Below are 18369 nucleotides of genomic sequence, written 5' to 3'. Positions count from 1 at the left end.
AGAGCACCTTGGCTGAGCAGTGTGGTGGGGGGTTGCTTCCAGCTTCTGCGGTATGCCGAAAATTTCAAACACACCATGACTACCTATATTATAGCCCAAATGTTGACTCTTATTCTAGTGTTATAATGAATTTGGGATGATTCTGATTTTGTTTCCTTTTTTCATGTGATATTATCTCTCTGTTCATATTTGAACTCTTTCATTTGGTTTCTCCCTATCTGGCAAGTGAGTAGGCTTTTAAATGTATAGAGAGGAGTAATGGAGGTTGATGGTTGATGAAAGAAGACAGTAAAAGTCTAAAGGATAAGCAGGAGCCAGGCTTTGAAGTAGTAGATTAAAAAGCATTCCAGGCAATGGGAACAGCATGTGCAAAGGCTCTAAAGGAAGAAAGAGGCAACCACACTACAGGACCCTAAAGAAGGCCAATGTGATTGGAGTATAGTGCTGAAGGGGGAGAGCAGTAAAAGATAAAAATGATATAAGGCTAGAAAAGTCCTGTGGCAGCTGAGCTTGCAGAATGGATTGGGGAGGAACTGGAAAACAATTCAGGAGTCTATTGTACTAAGCTTGATGGTGGCTTGGATTAGGATTGTGGCAGTAAAAATGAGAGTAGTTGAATTTTAAATATATTTTAGAGGTAAGCCCAATAGCATTTGATGATGAATTAGAAGGACAGATAGAGGAGAGAAGGGATCAAATAACAATTCCCAGGATTCTGGGTCTAGTAACTGGGCACTGAGGTGGGAAAGTGAAAGAAATGTAAGATGCCCTCAAGACTTACGTGGGCATTGGATGTATGCATCTAAAGCTCAGAACTCAGAGCTGGGCTATGGAAAATTCATGAATTGAAAAATAAAGTGGATGGAGTAGATGAGGTGACGTGGGGAGGTTGTACATAGAAGAGGACCTGATATGAGCTTTGGGGTCCTCCAACATTTGAGGGCCCAGCAATGGAGGAGCACTAGCCAGCAAATGAGATCAAGAAGAAATATCCAGAGAGACAGACGGACATCAGGGAGATCATGCTATCATGGAAGCTCAGAAAAGAGAGATCCATCAAGAAGAAGGGATCAGAAGCCACTTAGGTATCTCAGCAAGAAATGTATGAAGCCCAACAAAGACCATTTAAAGACTCCCAGGAGGCACAAAAGTAGACTTGAACAAGTGGAAAGACATCCCTTGTTCTTAGATAGGATGATTCAACATCATAGATAAATTTAATGAATTTAATGTGGGAACCCAATAAAAATACTAGCAAGGATTTGTTTGTTTTGTGATTGTTTTCCCCCTGGAACTATGCAGATTGATTCTAAAGTTCATATAGAAAAATAAGCAAGCAGGAATAGCTAGAAAAACCTTTTAAAAAGAAAAGGATGAGGAGAGACCACCAGATATTAAAATATACTAAGACATCTATGATTGGGGCCCCTGGGTGGCTCAGTCGGTTGGGCAACTGCCTTCAGCTTGGGTCATGATCCCAGGGTCCTGGGATCGAGCCCCACGTCAGGCTCCCTGCTCAGCGGGGGAGTCTGCCTCTCCCTCTCCCACTCCGCCTGCTTGTGTTCCCTCTCTCGCTGTCTCTCTCTCTCTGTCAAATAAATTTTTAAAAATCTTAATAAATAAATAAAAATAAAACCACATAGGACTGATGCAGAGATGGACAGACAGAGCAATGAAACAGACCAGAATGTCTAGAAATACACTGAAGTACACATGAAAATGTAGTATATGATTAAAATGCCATATTAAATCACAGGGTGAAAGATGGACTTTTTAGTAAATAGTGTTGGAACAACTGGGTGGCCACTTGTCAAAAGATAAAATTGGATACATACCTCACACCGTATACCAAAATAAACCCCAAGTGGATGAAAGATTTAAATGTAAACAATGAAAACATCCAACTACTAGAAGAACACATAGGTGAATTACTCTGTAACCCGAGTGGGAAGAGAGCCTTTCTCGTATGGATTAAAATTCCGATGTAATATATGAAAGAAACTACTGAATTTGGCTACATGTATTAAACAACTTGGCACCGGGGTGTGGGGGGCAGTGCTGTGGTTGGCAGCCTTCTCAGATGGTCACAGTGATCCCACCTCTTGGTACTCCTGCCCTTTGCCGTCCCCTTCTCTTGAATGTGGGCTGGCCCTAGTGATTTGCTTCTAGTAAAATGGAATTTGGCAAAAGTAATAGAATATCACTTTTGAAAGGAGGCTGTGACCCTGTGACTTCCGTCTTGCTTGTTTTCACTCATGAAGAAGCTGGTGTATGACAAGCTGCCTTATGAGAGGCCAACATGGCTGCTTGCGCCTAGAAACACAATTGGTTTTTGTGTATTGATCTCATATGCTTAGTTTTCTTTTAGTGGTAATAGTTTTCATCTGAAGATCTGCTTCATTTCCTTTGAAGCGAATCATAAATAATATGAGTTTTATTCCTTCCCCAATCATACCAGCTTATTTATTGGTCTCACTGTGCTGGCTGGAAAACCATGATCGAGGGATCCTTATCTTGTTTCTTTGCATATAGAGAATTTGTAAAGGTTACCCATTTATAAATGATATTTGCTGTAGGTTCTTGGTAAATTAGTCTGTACTAGATTAAGGAAGAACCCTTCTATCCCTAGTTTAGTAAGTCTTTTTTTTTTTTTTTGGATCATTTTTTTATTGTTATGTTAATCCCCATACATTACATCATTAGTTTTAGATATAGTGTTCCATGATTCATTGTTTGTGCATAACACCCAGTGCTCCATGCAGAACGTGCCCTCCTCAATACCCATCACCAGGCTAACCCATCCTCCCAACCCCCTCCCCTCTAGAACCCTCAGTTTGTTTTTCAGAGTCCATTGTCTCTCATGGTTCTTCTCCCCCTCCGATTTCCCCCCCTTCATTCTTCCCCTCCTGCTACATTCTTCTTCTTCTTTTTTTCTTTCTTAACATATATTGCATTATTTGTTTCAGAGGTACAGATCTGAGATTCAACAGTCTTGCACAATTCACAGCGCTTACCAGAACACATACCCTCCCCAGTGTCCATCACCCAGTCACCCCATCCCTCCCACCCCACCCCCCACTCCAGCAACCCTCAGTTTATTTCCTGAGATTAAGAATTCCTCATATCAGTGAGGTCATATGATACATGTCTTTCTCTGTTTGAGTAAGTCTTTATCGTGAGGAGTGTTGTATCTTATTAAAGTCTTTTTCTACATCTCTTATCAGGTTAGTGAACAGAATTCATTACTAAGTTTTTTTTTTCTATTTATGAAGTATCTTGAATTTATTAAATAGTCTTTCTGCATCTATTGAGACCATAAGGTTTTTCTCCTTTAACTTGTACCCTGTTCATTTTTCACACAGATACAAGATGATCTCTGAATTCACCTGGCCCAACCATGACCTCCCTTCAGACAAAGAGGCTGTCAAGAAGCTGATTGAACATTGTGGTTTTCAGGATGACGTAGCTTATGGGAAAACCAAAATTTTCATTCGAACACCCCGAACACTGTTTACCTTGGAGGAACTCCGTGTCCAGGTGCTCATAAGGATTGTCCTCTTTCTACAAAAGGTAATTTTATATTTTATATAGGGATCAGGTCTTGCTTTTATGTTCTTAAAATTTTGCTGGATGTTTTCTTTGATTCAAGAAATGTTCACGATGGTATATTCTTTGTATCTATGCCTATCTTAGAATGTTCTCTGTTGCCTTCACACATGGAAAATTTATTTGGCTGCCTGAGCTCAAAATTACTCTATCCTCAAAACTCAAGACATTTTATCTTCCAGTATTTAAAGTTGGGGAGATGTCTGAAGTAGCCAATTTTTTGTCTCTTGTAATTAACTGGGTTTTTTCCCTCAGCCTTACTGGGTAAAGGACTTTTTTTTTATCTTGTAATTCAGAAGTTTTGTCGACATGTTTAAAACCCCCTGCTCACCCATCATAACCAGCACCAGCACTTGAATGAGGAGTGGGGTGCTGACTTGAAGCTCATTAAATCATAGTAGCAATCATTCATTATTCATTCATCATTCACTCAGTCATGTTTTTCTTTTTATCCGCCATACCCATTTCCATGCCTTCCATATGAACCATTTTAATATTTAAAAAATTATATATGTATCTTTTTAAAAATCTTGTTCATCTGTGAGAGGTATATTTTCTATGGGATGTATACCAAGAGAAAAGCTGCTGGGTCAGATGGTGTACGTAGACCTGACTGGTATAAGTAGTGCCCATTTCCTCCCTAAAAGGACTGTCTGTTTGCACCAGCTCACTAAGAGAGTTACTATGTGCCTACATCCTGATTAGTAACATCCAGCCACCTCAGTTTTGCAAGACTAATAGCTATAATGATATCTTTTTTTTTTTTTAAGATTTATTTGTTTATTTGAGAGAGAGAGAGCATGAGCAGAGGGAGAGGGAGAAGCAGGCTTCCCGCTGAGCAGGGACCCCGATGCGGGGCTCGATCCCAGGACCCTGGGATCATGACCTCAGCCAAAGGCAAACGCTTAATGAGTGAGCCACCCAGGCGCCTCAGTATAATGATATCTCACTGCTGTTTTACTTTGTGTTTCTCTGGTTACCATTGAAACTGAGCATCTCATTAAATGCTTATTTGCTCTTTGGGTCTTCCTGTAAACTGCCAGTTCATGTCCTTTGTCCATTTTTCTCCTGGAGCTGGTACCATTTTCTTGTTGATTAGCAGGAATTCCTTGAGTATTTTGGACATTAATCACCTATTTACATTAGACATTTAAAATATATTCTTTTATTTTATTTTTTTATTTTTTTTAGAGAAGGAAAGGGTGGCAGAGGGAGAGAGACTCTTAAGCAGGTGTGGAGCCTGACACAGGGCTTGATCTCATGACCCTGAGATCACGACCTGAGCCAAAACCAAGAGTCGGACACCCAACTGTCTGAGCCACCCAGGTGCCCTGAAGGGAATCCTTAATTTTGACATTATCAAATTCTTCAATTCTTTGTCTTACATTTTGTTGAAGAGGGCTTTCTTTGTCTCCAGGTCACAAAGATACTAGCCTCTGTTTTCTCCTCTGAACTGTATACTTTTATCTTCCGCATTTAGGTCTTGAATCCATTTAGAACTTACCTATATATGTGGTTTTACATAGGAATCCGGTTTCATTTTATTCCATATGGTGAACCATTTTCTCAGAACCATCTACTGAACAGTGTGTCCTTTTCCCATTGATTTGCGTTGCCACCTCTATCATATGTTATCATGTGCGTATAGTCTGAATGTTTATTTATACAGTTGCCCATTTTTACATTGATGCCACATAGTTTCAATTGCAGTATGTCTTAGTGTATGGTAGGATAAGTCATCTTCTTACTCTTCTTTATGCAGATGGATTAACCTACACATAGACCTTTATTTTGTAATATAAATGTTAATGTGTGTTTATTGGGTTCATTAAATTCAACAATGATTTTTATTAGGATGGCATTGAATTTATAGATTAATTTGAAAGAATTAACATTTTTACAATATTAAATCATCTTAAGAGTACAGAATAGGCTTATTTAAATCATTTCTTTGACCTTTAGATTTAGAGAGGCTGTATGAATTCATGGTTAATTCCTAGATATCTCATTGTTTTTGTTACTGCTGTGAATTTTTTATTCTACATGCCAGTGTTGGTACAGAGAAATAATATGAGCTTATGTTGGTTTATCCATATCCAGAATGCAACCTTTGTTGATTCTGTTAGTTTTTCTGGGGAAATGGTTATTTCATATGCAAATAATGAAGGTTTTCTCTTTCCTTCCAATCGCCAACATGTTTCTAAGTTTTGCTGTCTTCTATTTATTTTGCCTAGAACTTAGAAAATCTTTCGGAGTGGAATACTAAATTCTATTTCATCCTGAAACAGTTTCCTTGTATTAACTGGCTCTTTTTGTACTGCTTTTACTCAGTTCTGTTTTATGCAGGTCGGGTGTCTGTTTTCTGTCTGCCATGGTCAATTATTTTCATATATCTGTTCTTCTGTATATTTAAATCCTTTGTTTTGATCTTCAGTACTTATCAGTGGTGTTTTGTTGTTGTTACTATTCTTTTGGCAGATCTGATACTTTGTTTTTCTACTTTATACCTATTCAAGAAATTGACTCGGGCTCAGGGTTTGGCCCTGAAGGAGAGTGACCAACCCTCTCCATTTGTTTGGGACAGTCCTGGTTTATCACTGTTGTCTCTCATACCCCTTTCGCTCTCAAAAGTGTCACTTTTGCTATGGATAATTATGGATAACACATTGTATAGTCGCCCTACCCTGAACTCACTTTCTGTCCACTTGGTGGCTGGTAGAATCCTGGTCTTCAGTCTCCAGTGGCAATTTGTTCACTTCTTCCACAGTTAACGATGTCCCACAGACTTTAATCTGCCACAGTTCCACTAGTCAAAGATGGTGCCCCCAGCCCCAGTGGCCAGCTCTTGCATAGGAGGTATGCACACCTACTACGGCTCTTCCTTTTTCTGTCCTCTCTACAGCACCTCTGCTTTCTTTCTGGTGAGAAATTACAATTTCTACGTAGAAAAGGGAGGTTCTAAAAGAGGAATGACTACTTCAAAAGCTGTCACCCTTGCCATAGGGGAAAGGATGTCCAGGGTGCTCTGTGATGGAGATCTTGCATTTCTGAACCATAAAGCAGTGGAGCAGGAAATCAGGATCTTTCTCTGAATTCTCAGGCAGACCATTCTAGGGTATGATATAGACGATATACTGATTTGTTTTTTAAACCAACTCCACAGGCCATAAAAATTATTGGAAGTTTCTCTCAGTTTCTGGGAATAGGTCATCAGTCACCTAAGTTTTCATGTGCTATGTGTTTTTATTTTTTTCTGTAACCTTATAGGAATGGAACAGGAAGTTAGGGGAGGGAGCATCAGATGTTATTTTTTTTTTTAATTTTTTTATTGTTATGTTAATCCCCATACATTACATCATTAGTTTTAGATATAGTGTTCCATGATTCATTGTTTGTGCATAACACCCAGTGCTCCATGCAGAACGTGCCCTCCTCAATACCCATCACCAGGCTAACCCATCCTCCCAACCCCCTCCCCTCTAGAACCCTCAGTTTGTTTTTCAGAGTCCATCGTCTCTCATGGTTCTTCTCCCCCTCCGATTTCCCCCCCTTCATTCTTCCCCTCCTGCTACATTCTTCTTCTTCTTTTTTTCTTTCTTAACATATATTGCATTATTTGTTTCAGAGGTACAGATCTGAGATTCAACAGTCTTGCACAATTCACAGCGCTTACCAGAACACATACCCTCCCCAGTGTCCATCACCCAGTCACCCCATCCCTCCCACCCCACCCCCCACTCCAGCAACCCTCAGTTTGTTTTCTGAGATTAAGAATTCCTCATATCAGTGAGGTCATATGATACGTGTCTTTCTCTGTTTGACTTATTTCGCTCAGCATAATACCCTCCAGTTCCATCCACGTCATTGCAAATGGCAAGATCTTATTCCTTTTGATAGCTGCATAATATTCCATTGTATATATATACCACATCTTCTTTATCCATTCATCTGTTGATGGACATCTTGGCTCTTTCCACAGTTTGGCTATTGTGGACATTGCTGCTATAAACATCGGGGTGCACGTAGCCTTTCGGGTCCCTACTTTTGTATCTTTGGGGTAAATACCCAGCAGGGCAATTGCTGGATCATATGGTAGCTCTATTTTCAACTTTTTGAGGAACCTCCATACTGTTTTCCAGAGTGGCTGCACCAGCTTGCATTCCCACCAACAGTGTAGGAGGGTTCCCCTTTCTCCGCATCCCCGCCAACATCTGTCATTTCCTGACTTGTTAATTTTAGCCATTCTGACTGGTGTAAGGTGGTATCTCGTTGAGGTTTTGATTTGGATTTCCCTGATGCCGAGCGATATTGAACACTTTTTCATGTGTCTGTTGGCCATTTGGATGTCTTCTTTGGAAAAATGTCTGTTCATGTCTTCTGCCCATTTCTTGATTGGATTCTTTGTTCTTTTGGTGTTGAGTTTGATGAGTTCTTTATAGATTTTGGATACTAGCCCTTTATCTGATATGTCATTTGCAAATATCTTCTCCCATTCTGTCAGTTGTCTTTTGGTTTTGTTGACTGTTTCCTTTGCTTTGCAAAAGCTTTTTATCTTGATGAAGTCCCAATAGTTCATTTTTGCCCTTGCTTCCCTTGCCTTTGGCGATGTTTCTAGGAAGAAGTTGCTGCGGCTGAGGTCGAAGAGGTTGCTGCCTGTGTTCTCCTTTAGGATTTTGATGGACTCCTGTCTCACATTGAGGTCTTTCAACCATTTGGAGTCTATTTTTGTGTGTGGTGTAAGGAAATGGTCCAGTTTCATTCTTCTGCATGTGGCTGTCCAATTTTCCCAACACCATTTGTTGAAGAGACTGTCTTTTTTCCATTGGACATTCTTTCCTGCTTTGTCAAAGATTAGTTGACCATAGAGTTGAGGGTCCATTTCTGGGCTCTCTATTCTGTTCCATTGATCTATGTGTCTGTTTTTGTGCCAGTACCATACTGTCTTGATGATGACAGCTTTGTAGTAGAGCTGGAAGTCTGGAATTGTGATGCCGCCAGCTTTGCTTTTCTTTTTCAACATTCCTCTGGCTATGCGGGGTCTTTTCTGGTTCCATACAAATTTTAGGATTATTTGTTCCATTTCTTTGAAGAAAGTGGATGGTATTTTGATGGGGATTGCATTGAATGTGTAGATTGCTCTAGGTAGGATTGACATCTTCACAATATTTGTTCTTCCAATCCATGAGCATGGAACGTTTTTCCATTTCTTTGTGTCTTCCTCAATTTCTTTCATGAGTATTTGATAGTTTTCTGAGTACAGATCCTTTGCCTCTTTGGTTAGATTTATTCCTAGGTATCTTATGGTTTTGGGTGCAATTGTAAATGGGATCGACTCCTTAATTTCTCTTTCTTCTGACTTGTTGTTGGTGTATAGGAATGCCACTGACTTCTGTGCATTGATTTTATATCCTGCCACTTGACTGAATTCCTGTATGAGTTCTAGCAGTTTTGGGGTGGAGTCTTTGGGATTTTCCACATAAAGTATCATATCATCTGCAAAGAGTGAGAGTTTGACTTCTTCTTTGCCAATTTGGATGCCTTTGATTTCTTTTTGTTGTCTGATTGCTGTGGCTAGGACTTCCAATACTATGTTGAATAGCAGTGGTGATAGTGGACATCCCTGCCGCGTTCCTGACCTTGGCGGGAAAGCTCTCAGTTTTTCCCCATTGAGAATGATATTCGCTGTAGGTTTTTCATAGATGGCTTTTATGATATTGAGGTATGTACCCTCTATCCCTATACTCTGAAGAGTTTTGATCAAGAAAGGATGCTGTACTTTGTCAAATGCTTTTTCTGCATCTATTGAGAGGATCATATGATTCTTGTTTTTTCTTTTGTTAATGTATTGTATCACGTTGATTGATTTGCGGATGTTGAACCAACCTTGCAGCCCAGGGATAAATCCCACTTGGTCGTGGTGAATAATCCTTTTAATGTACTGTTGGATCCTATTGGCTAGTATTTTGGTGAGAATTTTTGCATCCATGTTCATCAGGGATATTGGTCTGTAATTCTCCTTTTTGATGGGGTCTTTGTCTGGTTTTGGGATCAAGGTAATGCTGGCCTCATAAAATGAGTTTGGAAGTTTTCCTTCCATTTCTATTTTTTGGAACAGTTTCAGAAGGATAGGTATTAATTCTTCTTGAAATGTTTGGTAGAATTCCCCTGGGAAGCCATCTGGCCCTGGGCTTTTGTGTTTTGGGAGATTTTTGATGACTGCTTCTATTTCCTTAGTGGTTATAGGTCTGTTCAGGTGTTCTATTTCTTCCTGGTTCAGTTTTGGTAGTTGATACATCTCTAGGAATGCATCCATTACTTCCAGGTTATCTAATTTGTTGGCATAGAGTTGCTCATAATATGTTCTTATAATTGTTTGTATTTCTTTGGTGTTGGTTGTGATTTCTCCTCTTTCATTCATGATTTTGTTGATTTGGGTCATTTCTCTTTTCTTTTTGATAAGTCTGGCCAGGGGCTTATCAATCTTGTTAATTCTTTCAAAGAACCAGCTCCTAGTTTCGTTGATCTGTTCTACTGTTCTTTTGGTTTCTATTTCATTGATTTCTGCTCTGATCTTTATTATTTCTCTTCTCCTGCTGGGTTTAGGCTTTATTTGCTGTTCTTTCTCCAGCTCCTTTAGGTGTAGGGTTCGGTTGTGTACTTGAGACCTTTCTTGTTTCTTGAGAAAGGCTTGTATTGCTATATACTTTCCTCTTAGGACTGCCTTTGCTGTATCCCAAAGATTTTGAATAGTTGTGTTTTCATTTTCATTGGTTTCCATGAATTTTTTTAATTCTTCTTTAATTTCCTGGTTGACCCATTCATTCTTCAGTAGGATGCTCTTTAGCCTCCATGTATTTGAGTTCTTTCTGACTTTCCTCTTGTGATTGAGTTCTAGTTTCAAAGCATTGTGGTCTGAAAATAGGCAGGGGATGATCCCAATCTTCTGGTACTGGTTGAGACCTGATTTATGACCTAGGATGTGATCTATTCTGGAGAATGTTCCATGGGCACTAGAGAAGAATGTGTATTCCGTTGCTTTGGGATGGAATGTTCTGAATATGTCTGTGAAGTCCATTTGGTCCAGTGTGTCATTTAAAGTCTTTATTTCCTTGTTGATCTTTTGCTTAGACGATCTATCCATTTCAGTGAGGGGGGTGTTAAAGTCCCCCACTATTATTGTATTGTTGTCGATGTGTTTCTTTGCTTTTGTTATTAATTGCCTTATATAATTGGCTGCTCCCATGTTAGGGGCATAGATATTTACAATTGTTAGATCTTCTTGTTGGATAGACCCTTTAAGTAGGATATAGTGTCCTTCCTCATCTCTTATTACAGTCTTTGGTTTAAAATCTAATTTGTCTGATCTAAGGATTGCCACCCCAGCTTTCTTTTGGTGTCCATTAGCATGGTAAATGGTTTTCCACCCCCTCACTTTCAATCTGGGGGTGTCTTTGGGTCTAAAATGAGTCTCTTGCAGACAGCATATCGATGGGTCTTGTTTTTTAATCCAATCTGATAGCCTGTGTCTTTTGATTGGGGCATTTAGCCCATTTACATTCAGGGTAACTATTGAAAGATAGGAATTCAGTGCCATTGTATTGCCTGTAAAGTGACTGTTACTGTATATTGTTTGTGTTCCTTTCTGGTCTATGTTGCTTTTAGGCTCTCTCTTTGCTTAGAAGACCCCTTTCAAGATTTCTTGTAGGGCTGGTTTCGTGTTTGCAAATTCCTTTAGTTTTTGTTTGTCCTGGAAGCTTTTTATCTCTCCTTCAATTTTCAATGACAGCCTAGCTGGATATAGTATTCTTGGCTGCATATTTTTCTCATTTAGTGCTCTGAATATGTCCTGCCAGTCCTTTCTGGCCTGCCAGGTCTCTGTGGATAAGTCTGTTGCCAATCTAATGTTTCTACCATTGTAGGTTACATATCTCTTCTCCCGAGCTGCTTTCAGGATTTTCTCTTTGTCTCTGAGACTCGTAAGTTTTACTATTAGATGTCGGGGTGTTGACCTATTTTTATTGATTTTGAGAGGGGTTCTCTGTGCTTCCTGGATTTTGATGCCTGTTTCCTTCCCCAAATTAGGGAAGTTCTCTGCTATAATTTGCTCCATTATACCTTCTGCCCCTCTCTCTCTTTCTTCTTCTTCTGGGATCCCAATTATTCTAATGTTGTTTCGTCTTATGGTATCGTTTATCTCTCAAATTCTGCCCTCGTGATCCAGTAGTTGTTTATCTCTCTTTTTCTCAGCTTCTTTATTTTCCATCATTTGGTCTTCTATCTCACTGATTCTTTCTTCTGCCTCATTTATCCTAGCAGTTAGCGCCCCCATATTTGATTGCACCTCATTAATAGCCTTTTTGATTTCTACTTGGTTCGATTTTAGTTCTTTTACTTCTCCAGAAAGGGTTTCTCTAATAACTTCCATGTTTTTTTCAAGCCCAGCTGGTATCTTTAAAGTGATGATTCTGAACTCTAGATCTGACATCGTACTAATGTCCGTATTGAGTAGGTCCCTGGCAGTCGGTACTACCTCTTGTTCTTTTTGTTGAGGTGATTTTTTCCGTCTTGTCATTTTGTGCAGAGGAGAATAGATTAATGAGAGAACAAAATGCTAGCAGGGTAACAACGTCCCCAGAAAATATACTCTAAACAAATCAGAAAAGACCTGAAGCAGTGGGAAAAGAAAGGGAAAGAGAAAAAAAGAAAAGGAAAGAAAAAAAGAAAAAAGAAAAAGATAAAGATAAAAACAAACAAAAGCAGAACAAAACAAAACAAAACAAAAACAGAATGTGATCAAATATGATCAGGCTGGATTATAGATCAGTGCCACACACTAGATTTTGGGTGTATTTTGGTCTGTTAAAAGAAAGTGCCTCCCAAAATTTTAAAGAAAGAAAAACTTATATATGTACAAAAATAAGGGTTGATATGATGAAGGGATGGACTATGACTGTAAAGATGGAAATTATAAAAAATTTTAAAAAAGGATTTGATAAGTTGTTTGAAAAAAGAAAGAAGAGGATTAAAAAAATAAAAAAGAAAAAGAAAAAAGGGAGAGAATGTGATCAGGCAGGGGAGTAGAAAAAAACCATACACTAGAGATTTAGAGTATATTTTGATCTGTTAGAAGAAACTATCTCAAGATTTTAAAGAGAGAACAACTTATATATATATGCCAAAAATACGGGTAACTACTATGAAGGGATAGAATATGACTTTAAAAATGAAAAATAAAAATGTTTTTTTTTAAAAAAGGGATTGATAAGATGTTGGTTGAAAAAGGGAAAAAGAAAAATTCAAAAAAAAAAAAAGGAAAAAAGAAAAAAAGACAGTTAAAAAAAATAATTAACTTTGAAAGACTAAAGAATCATGGTAAAAAAGCCATGAATTCTATGTGCAGTGTTCCCCTAGCGCTGGAGTTCTGCCGTTCTCATTGATCGGTAAACTTGGTCTTGGCTGGCTGTTCTCGCTGATCTTCTGGGGGAGGGGCCTGTTGCCGTGGTTCCCAAATGTCTTTGCCGGAGGCAAAATTGCCCCGCCCTTGCCGGTCCGGGCTAAGTAATCTGCTCGGGTTTGCTCTCGGGAGCTTTTGTTCCCTGCAAGCTTTCCGTACAGCTTTGGAGGCGGAGAGTGAAAATGGCGGCCTCCCAGTCTCCGCCCCGGAGGAGCCGAGAACTCAGGGTCCCGCTCCTCAGCGAGCCCCCAGAGAAAAGCCGTCAGTCACTCCCGTCTCCCCAGTCTCCGGCCACACTCCGCGCTCACCCGGCCTGTGACCGCGCCTTTCTATCTGGCACCCGACCCCGGGTGGAGTCTCCAAACCCAGCAGATCCCTGTGGTGCACTCCCGCACCTCTCCTCCCGGGGGAAGAAGGTGAGTCTCCCCGGATCTGCCGCTTGTTGGGTCCCTGCTGGAGGAGCAGTGGCCCGACTGTGCCGCGGATCACGGTTTATGGCAACCCCGAGCTGAGAGCCCGCGCCTGGGCTCCGTCTCTGCAGCCGGCTTCCCTGCTCCGGTACCTGGGAGCTCTGCCGCACTCAGGCACCCCCGGTCTTTCTGTGACCCCGAGGGTCCTGAGACCACACTGTTCCGCGAGGGTTCCACCCCCCACTTCGCCACCAGAGTGACGTCCCTCAGCGGAGCAGACTTCTAAAAGTTCCGATTTTGTGCTCCGCGGCTCTATCACTTGCCAGAAGCGGCCGTGGGAGGCCCCTCCCCCGCCGTCTATCCTCCCGAATATCACCTCGGATTCACTTCTCCGCACGTCCTACCTTCCAGAAAGTGGTCGCTTTTCTGTTCAGAGAGTTGTTGCTCTTCTTTTCTTTGATCTCCTGTTGAGTTTGTAGGTGTTCAGAATGGTTTGATCCCTATCCAGCTGAATTCCTGAGAGGAGACGAAATCCAGGTCTCCTACTCCTCCGCCATCTTGCTCCGCCCCCCCAGATGTTATTTTTTTAAAGATTTTATTTATTTGACAGAGCACAAGTAGGCAGAGCAGCAGGCAGAGGGAGAGAGAGAAGGAGGCTCCCCACTGAGCAGGGAGCCCCATGTGGGGCTCGATCCCAGGACTCTGGGATCACTACCTGAGCCGAAGGCAGACACTTAACTAACTGAGCCACCCAGGTGTCCCAGGAGATGCTATTTTAAACCAGAATCTCCAACAATTGACTTTTATTTTTCCCTTTTAAATAAAAAAATAGCTTTATCTTTTTTTCTGATTATACAATTAAAGTGTACTTACTGCAAAAACAAATTCAAACCATACCGAAAATTATAAGAGAAACTGTGGAAAATCACTTAAAATCCCACCATCCAGAGGTAACAAACTATTAATGTTGTGGTGGCCATCCTTTCTAATATCTTTCTGTGCATATAGACAAGTATATGTACTATAATATTGAGATCGTGGTTCACATGGTGATTTTTTATGAGCACCTTTCTCTTTTTTTATAGTATTTTAGTAATTTTTTTCCCACATTTACCTTCTCTGCCCACATCTCCCCACCACCTATGTCAAAGGGTCCCCAAGACCACTTCCAGCTTTGGTGAATCACTAAAAGGATGCATGGGGCTCAGCATATAGTTGTGCTCATGAATTAAATTTATTACAGCAAAAAGATGCAAAGCAAAATCAGCAAAGGGAAAAGGCACAGAGGTAAAACCCAGAGGAAACCAGGAGCAAGCTTCCAAGAGTCCTCTCCCAATGGAGTTGCACAGGACATGCTTAATTCCTGCAGAAATGAATTGTGACAACATATGCTAAGTGTTGTCTGCCAGGGGAGCTCATTAGAGACTCAGTGCTCTAAGTTGTTACTGGGGACCAGTTATGTAGGCACCCTCTGTGCAACATGTGCCGAAATCCCAGACTCGAAGAAGGACATCAGGTATGCAGCATAAACCCCACTGTTTGCACAAGCAGTGTAACCACATTGAGCCACTCTTATCATTTAGGGAAAGTTTTATATCAGCATGTGAAACTGTTTCCCAGTCAAGTTTGCAGACACTGGCCAAGGGCCAACCTTGGAAGCAGGCCTTTCTAAGGATACAGTTTCAGGCCTGCTGTGTTAGCTCCTTTCTGGACACTCCCACAGACTTCCTGTGACTGTAATAGACTTCCTTATACAGGTAGGAATACTTCATCCTATGCCCTGGATACTTCTATGCTAATGCCTTCATTCTGTGCACTGGATTCCCATGAGCAAGATTATTGCTTGAAGGGTGTAATGTTTGTAATCATCATACATATTCACCATTCACATTGTGTAGCCCACAGTGTAAGTGAACTTCTTTTCCCCGTTTTTTTTTTTTTTAACTGCAGTGACTTTTACCAGGCTTTTGAATTTTTTCCATTCTTATCAGTAAGAAATTGTATCTCATTTCTACTTTAATTTTGTATTCTCATGACTCTTCATGAGGGCGTATTTATTGGCCTTTTTGGATTGCCTCTTCTGTTATTTGCTTATTCGTACCCTTGGCCCACTTTTCTATTGGGTTGTTTATCTTTTTCTTATGAATTTGTGGGAGCATTTATCTTTATGTATTGTAATTATTTTTCCTAAGCTGTCATTTGTCATTTGAGTTCATTTGTGGTGTACTCTTCAACATGAAATTTTCCACTTAATATGTCTTATCTTTTTTCTTTGTATCTTTGAGTTTCTTCAAAAAAGTTTTGGATCTGGGATTTAGTTTTTATATGTGGTATTATATAAGGGTCCAACTCTGTTTTGTTCCAAATTAAAAACCAGCTATTCTAATTCAGTTTATTAAAAATTCCTCTTTTTTCCACTAAATTAAAGTTCTTGGACAATTGCTTTTGTCTAATAATAAATTCCCATATATACTTGAGTCTATTTTCAGGACTCACTATTTTATTCCATTGACAATTCCTGTGCCAATATCATACTATGTTACAGGTTTTAACATGTGAGAACCTAACTTTCAATGTATTGTCATACCTTTTCTGCACCTTCATAGAGATTTAATAGCAAGTTGGAAGTGGCAGAATCAGTGATGTTGACTAAAACCAGAACCTCCAAAATTGTTGTCCTTAAAGGAACAAACCACCGAGATTGCAGAAAAGATACAAATTGCATTGCTTTCTGATTCATAAAAAATGTGTAGTTCCACACTGTAACTATCTAAACCACTGAATGTTCAGTATCAAGAATTACAGATAATCTGTTTAGTGCATCTTGTTTATCTTCATATATTTGGTCATATGCTTGACATTTTAGATTTGTGTAATTGCTACAAATATCTTTCTTTTTAAAGAAATGACCATCTTAGGGTTGCAGCTCAGATCGTGATCTTGAAGATCCACTTGGTTGCAGCTCAGATCGTGATCTCAGGGTCGTGGGATTGCACCCCACGTTGGGCTCCATGCTCAGTGCAGAGTCTACTTGAGATTCTCTCTCCCTCTGCCCTGCACTTGCTCTCTCGCTCTCTTTCTAAAATGAATAGGTGAATCTTTCAAAAAAAAAAGAAGGAAAGAAAGAACTATCTTAAAAAAACCATCTAGAGATCAAAGACTTCTATTGGTTTTATAGTACATAAGTAGTAGCAATACAAGTTCATGTAGGAAAATGAAAAACATAAATTTATATTTTTAAAGTACAATTTTATTTTATGTTAAATATAAATTGAATCATGTCATCTAGTTATGTAATATTTTTTTGTTCCATCTTTACATGTGTCAACACGTATTTGTGTATTTATAAGGGCTGACTCGGTCCTTAGTAAATGATTTCCTAGAGCTTCCTCAATCAATCTATTACTGGATGTTTAGGTTTTTCCCATTTTTCACTCTCTAGGCGCCACCGCAGTGCACAGCTCTGCTTACCTAGAGCAGTGCCTAGCCCAGAGTTCAATACATATTAGCTATTGTTGTTACTGCTCGTGCTGTTGTTACTACTAGTAAGCACTTGTCATCATCCTTGATTATTTTCTTAGAATAAATTCTCAGAAATTTTTGGTTTAAACGATACACACTTTTAAGATTTTCTGTACCCATCGTCAAACAGCTTCTGGAAAGATTGGACCAATTTATTCTCCCACCAGCTGATGCATGAAAGACCTGGCCTCACTGAAGCACTGGATATTTTTATTCTTCCAAACACCCTTTCTGAATGACTAAAACCTGAATGTTTTGCCTGAATATTGAAAAGAGTGTTTGTACGCAATCCCAGTTGTTGTGTGCGTCTTTGCATCACTGAAAGAAATGAATCGGGATAGCCAGTGGGATTTCTGTAAAGGTCACACTTCTGTTCCCTTCATAATACATAATTGCTTCACTTACCCTCTACATAGGAGTCTGTGTGTGTGTTCCTTACATCACATTTGAATGAGAAATCAGATAAGATGGTTTTTCCAGGCAGCACTGAAGAACTATTTAAAGTTTTCAGAATTACAGCTTTAAGCAAGGAGGTGTGGAGAGATCAGTAGTCAGCTCAGCAGCAAGCACGTGGGGCTGAGGTTACGTGTATAGTGAGTAAGTGTGTTGTGAGGCTAATCTGTCCAAGTTGACTTTGTTGTGGTAGCTTTTTTTCTTCCTCAACGTGGACTTTCCTCATTTTGGCTTTTTTATCACTTATCTTCTATGTTGTGTTCATTAATTCTCGGAAAATAAGACACTCATTTGTTGCCTCGTTGGGGAAACCCTGAGGGAAGACTATAGTTTCTAATAAAATTTTTAATGAAAATACCACACCAAGTGCATTACAAAGAGTCATGATTCTCTAATATTCTATACACATTTCATTTAAAATAAGTCACTGTCTTGGGAGAGGATCGGGGTATGGATCCTCCCAAGAAACCCTCCCTTTTTGTTTTTGGTGCATATAGAGTTTTAAATTTATGTTTTCATTTTAGGGAGTCATAGGGCAAGATCAAAATTGTCATAAAAGGTGACATGAAAGATGGATTCTCAAAGGGAGATAGAAAATATCAGGGAAGTTTATCTTTTGTGTGGCCATTAACAAATTCAGAATAGGTTAATGGATTTGAAGAGTGGCTTTCTTGACCCATCTGTAAGAGGTGCTTTTGTGAATTGTGTCTTCATCTGGGGGAATTAGCTCTTTCTTAAAGGGTATCTATAATTGATTGTGGATAGAGATCTTAATTAGTCACCATGTCACTTCCCGGGACCATTTCAGATCGCACAGCTTTGATCCTAGCACCAGGAACGGAATGATCCTTGCCAGTGTGCCATGGTGTGGTAAAGAGGTGAAGGCCCTTCTTATGTCACATCCTGAAGGCTGCTAAACCTAGA

At 39.8% G+C, this 18369-nt stretch overlaps 1 protein-coding gene across 3 annotated transcripts in view; it reads left to right on the top strand.

Moving 5' to 3' along the window:
* Positions 1-18369, top strand: part of MYO1D (myosin ID) — a 364381-nt gene that overhangs the window by 160106 nt on the left and 185906 nt on the right. For all 3 annotated transcript variants that reach the window (XM_078063487.1, XM_078063490.1, XM_078063488.1), the window contains one exon: positions 3363-3570. In XM_078063487.1, the coding sequence (XP_077919613.1) occupies positions 3363-3570 (208 nt within the window). The remainder of the gene's footprint in view (positions 1-3362; positions 3571-18369) is intronic.

Source organism: Halichoerus grypus, chromosome 2 (assembly GCF_964656455.1).
Source record: "Halichoerus grypus chromosome 2, mHalGry1.hap1.1, whole genome shotgun sequence".
NCBI classification, from domain to species: domain Eukaryota; kingdom Metazoa; phylum Chordata; class Mammalia; order Carnivora; family Phocidae; genus Halichoerus; species Halichoerus grypus.
This window is presented reverse-complemented; position numbering and strand designations above follow the sequence as displayed.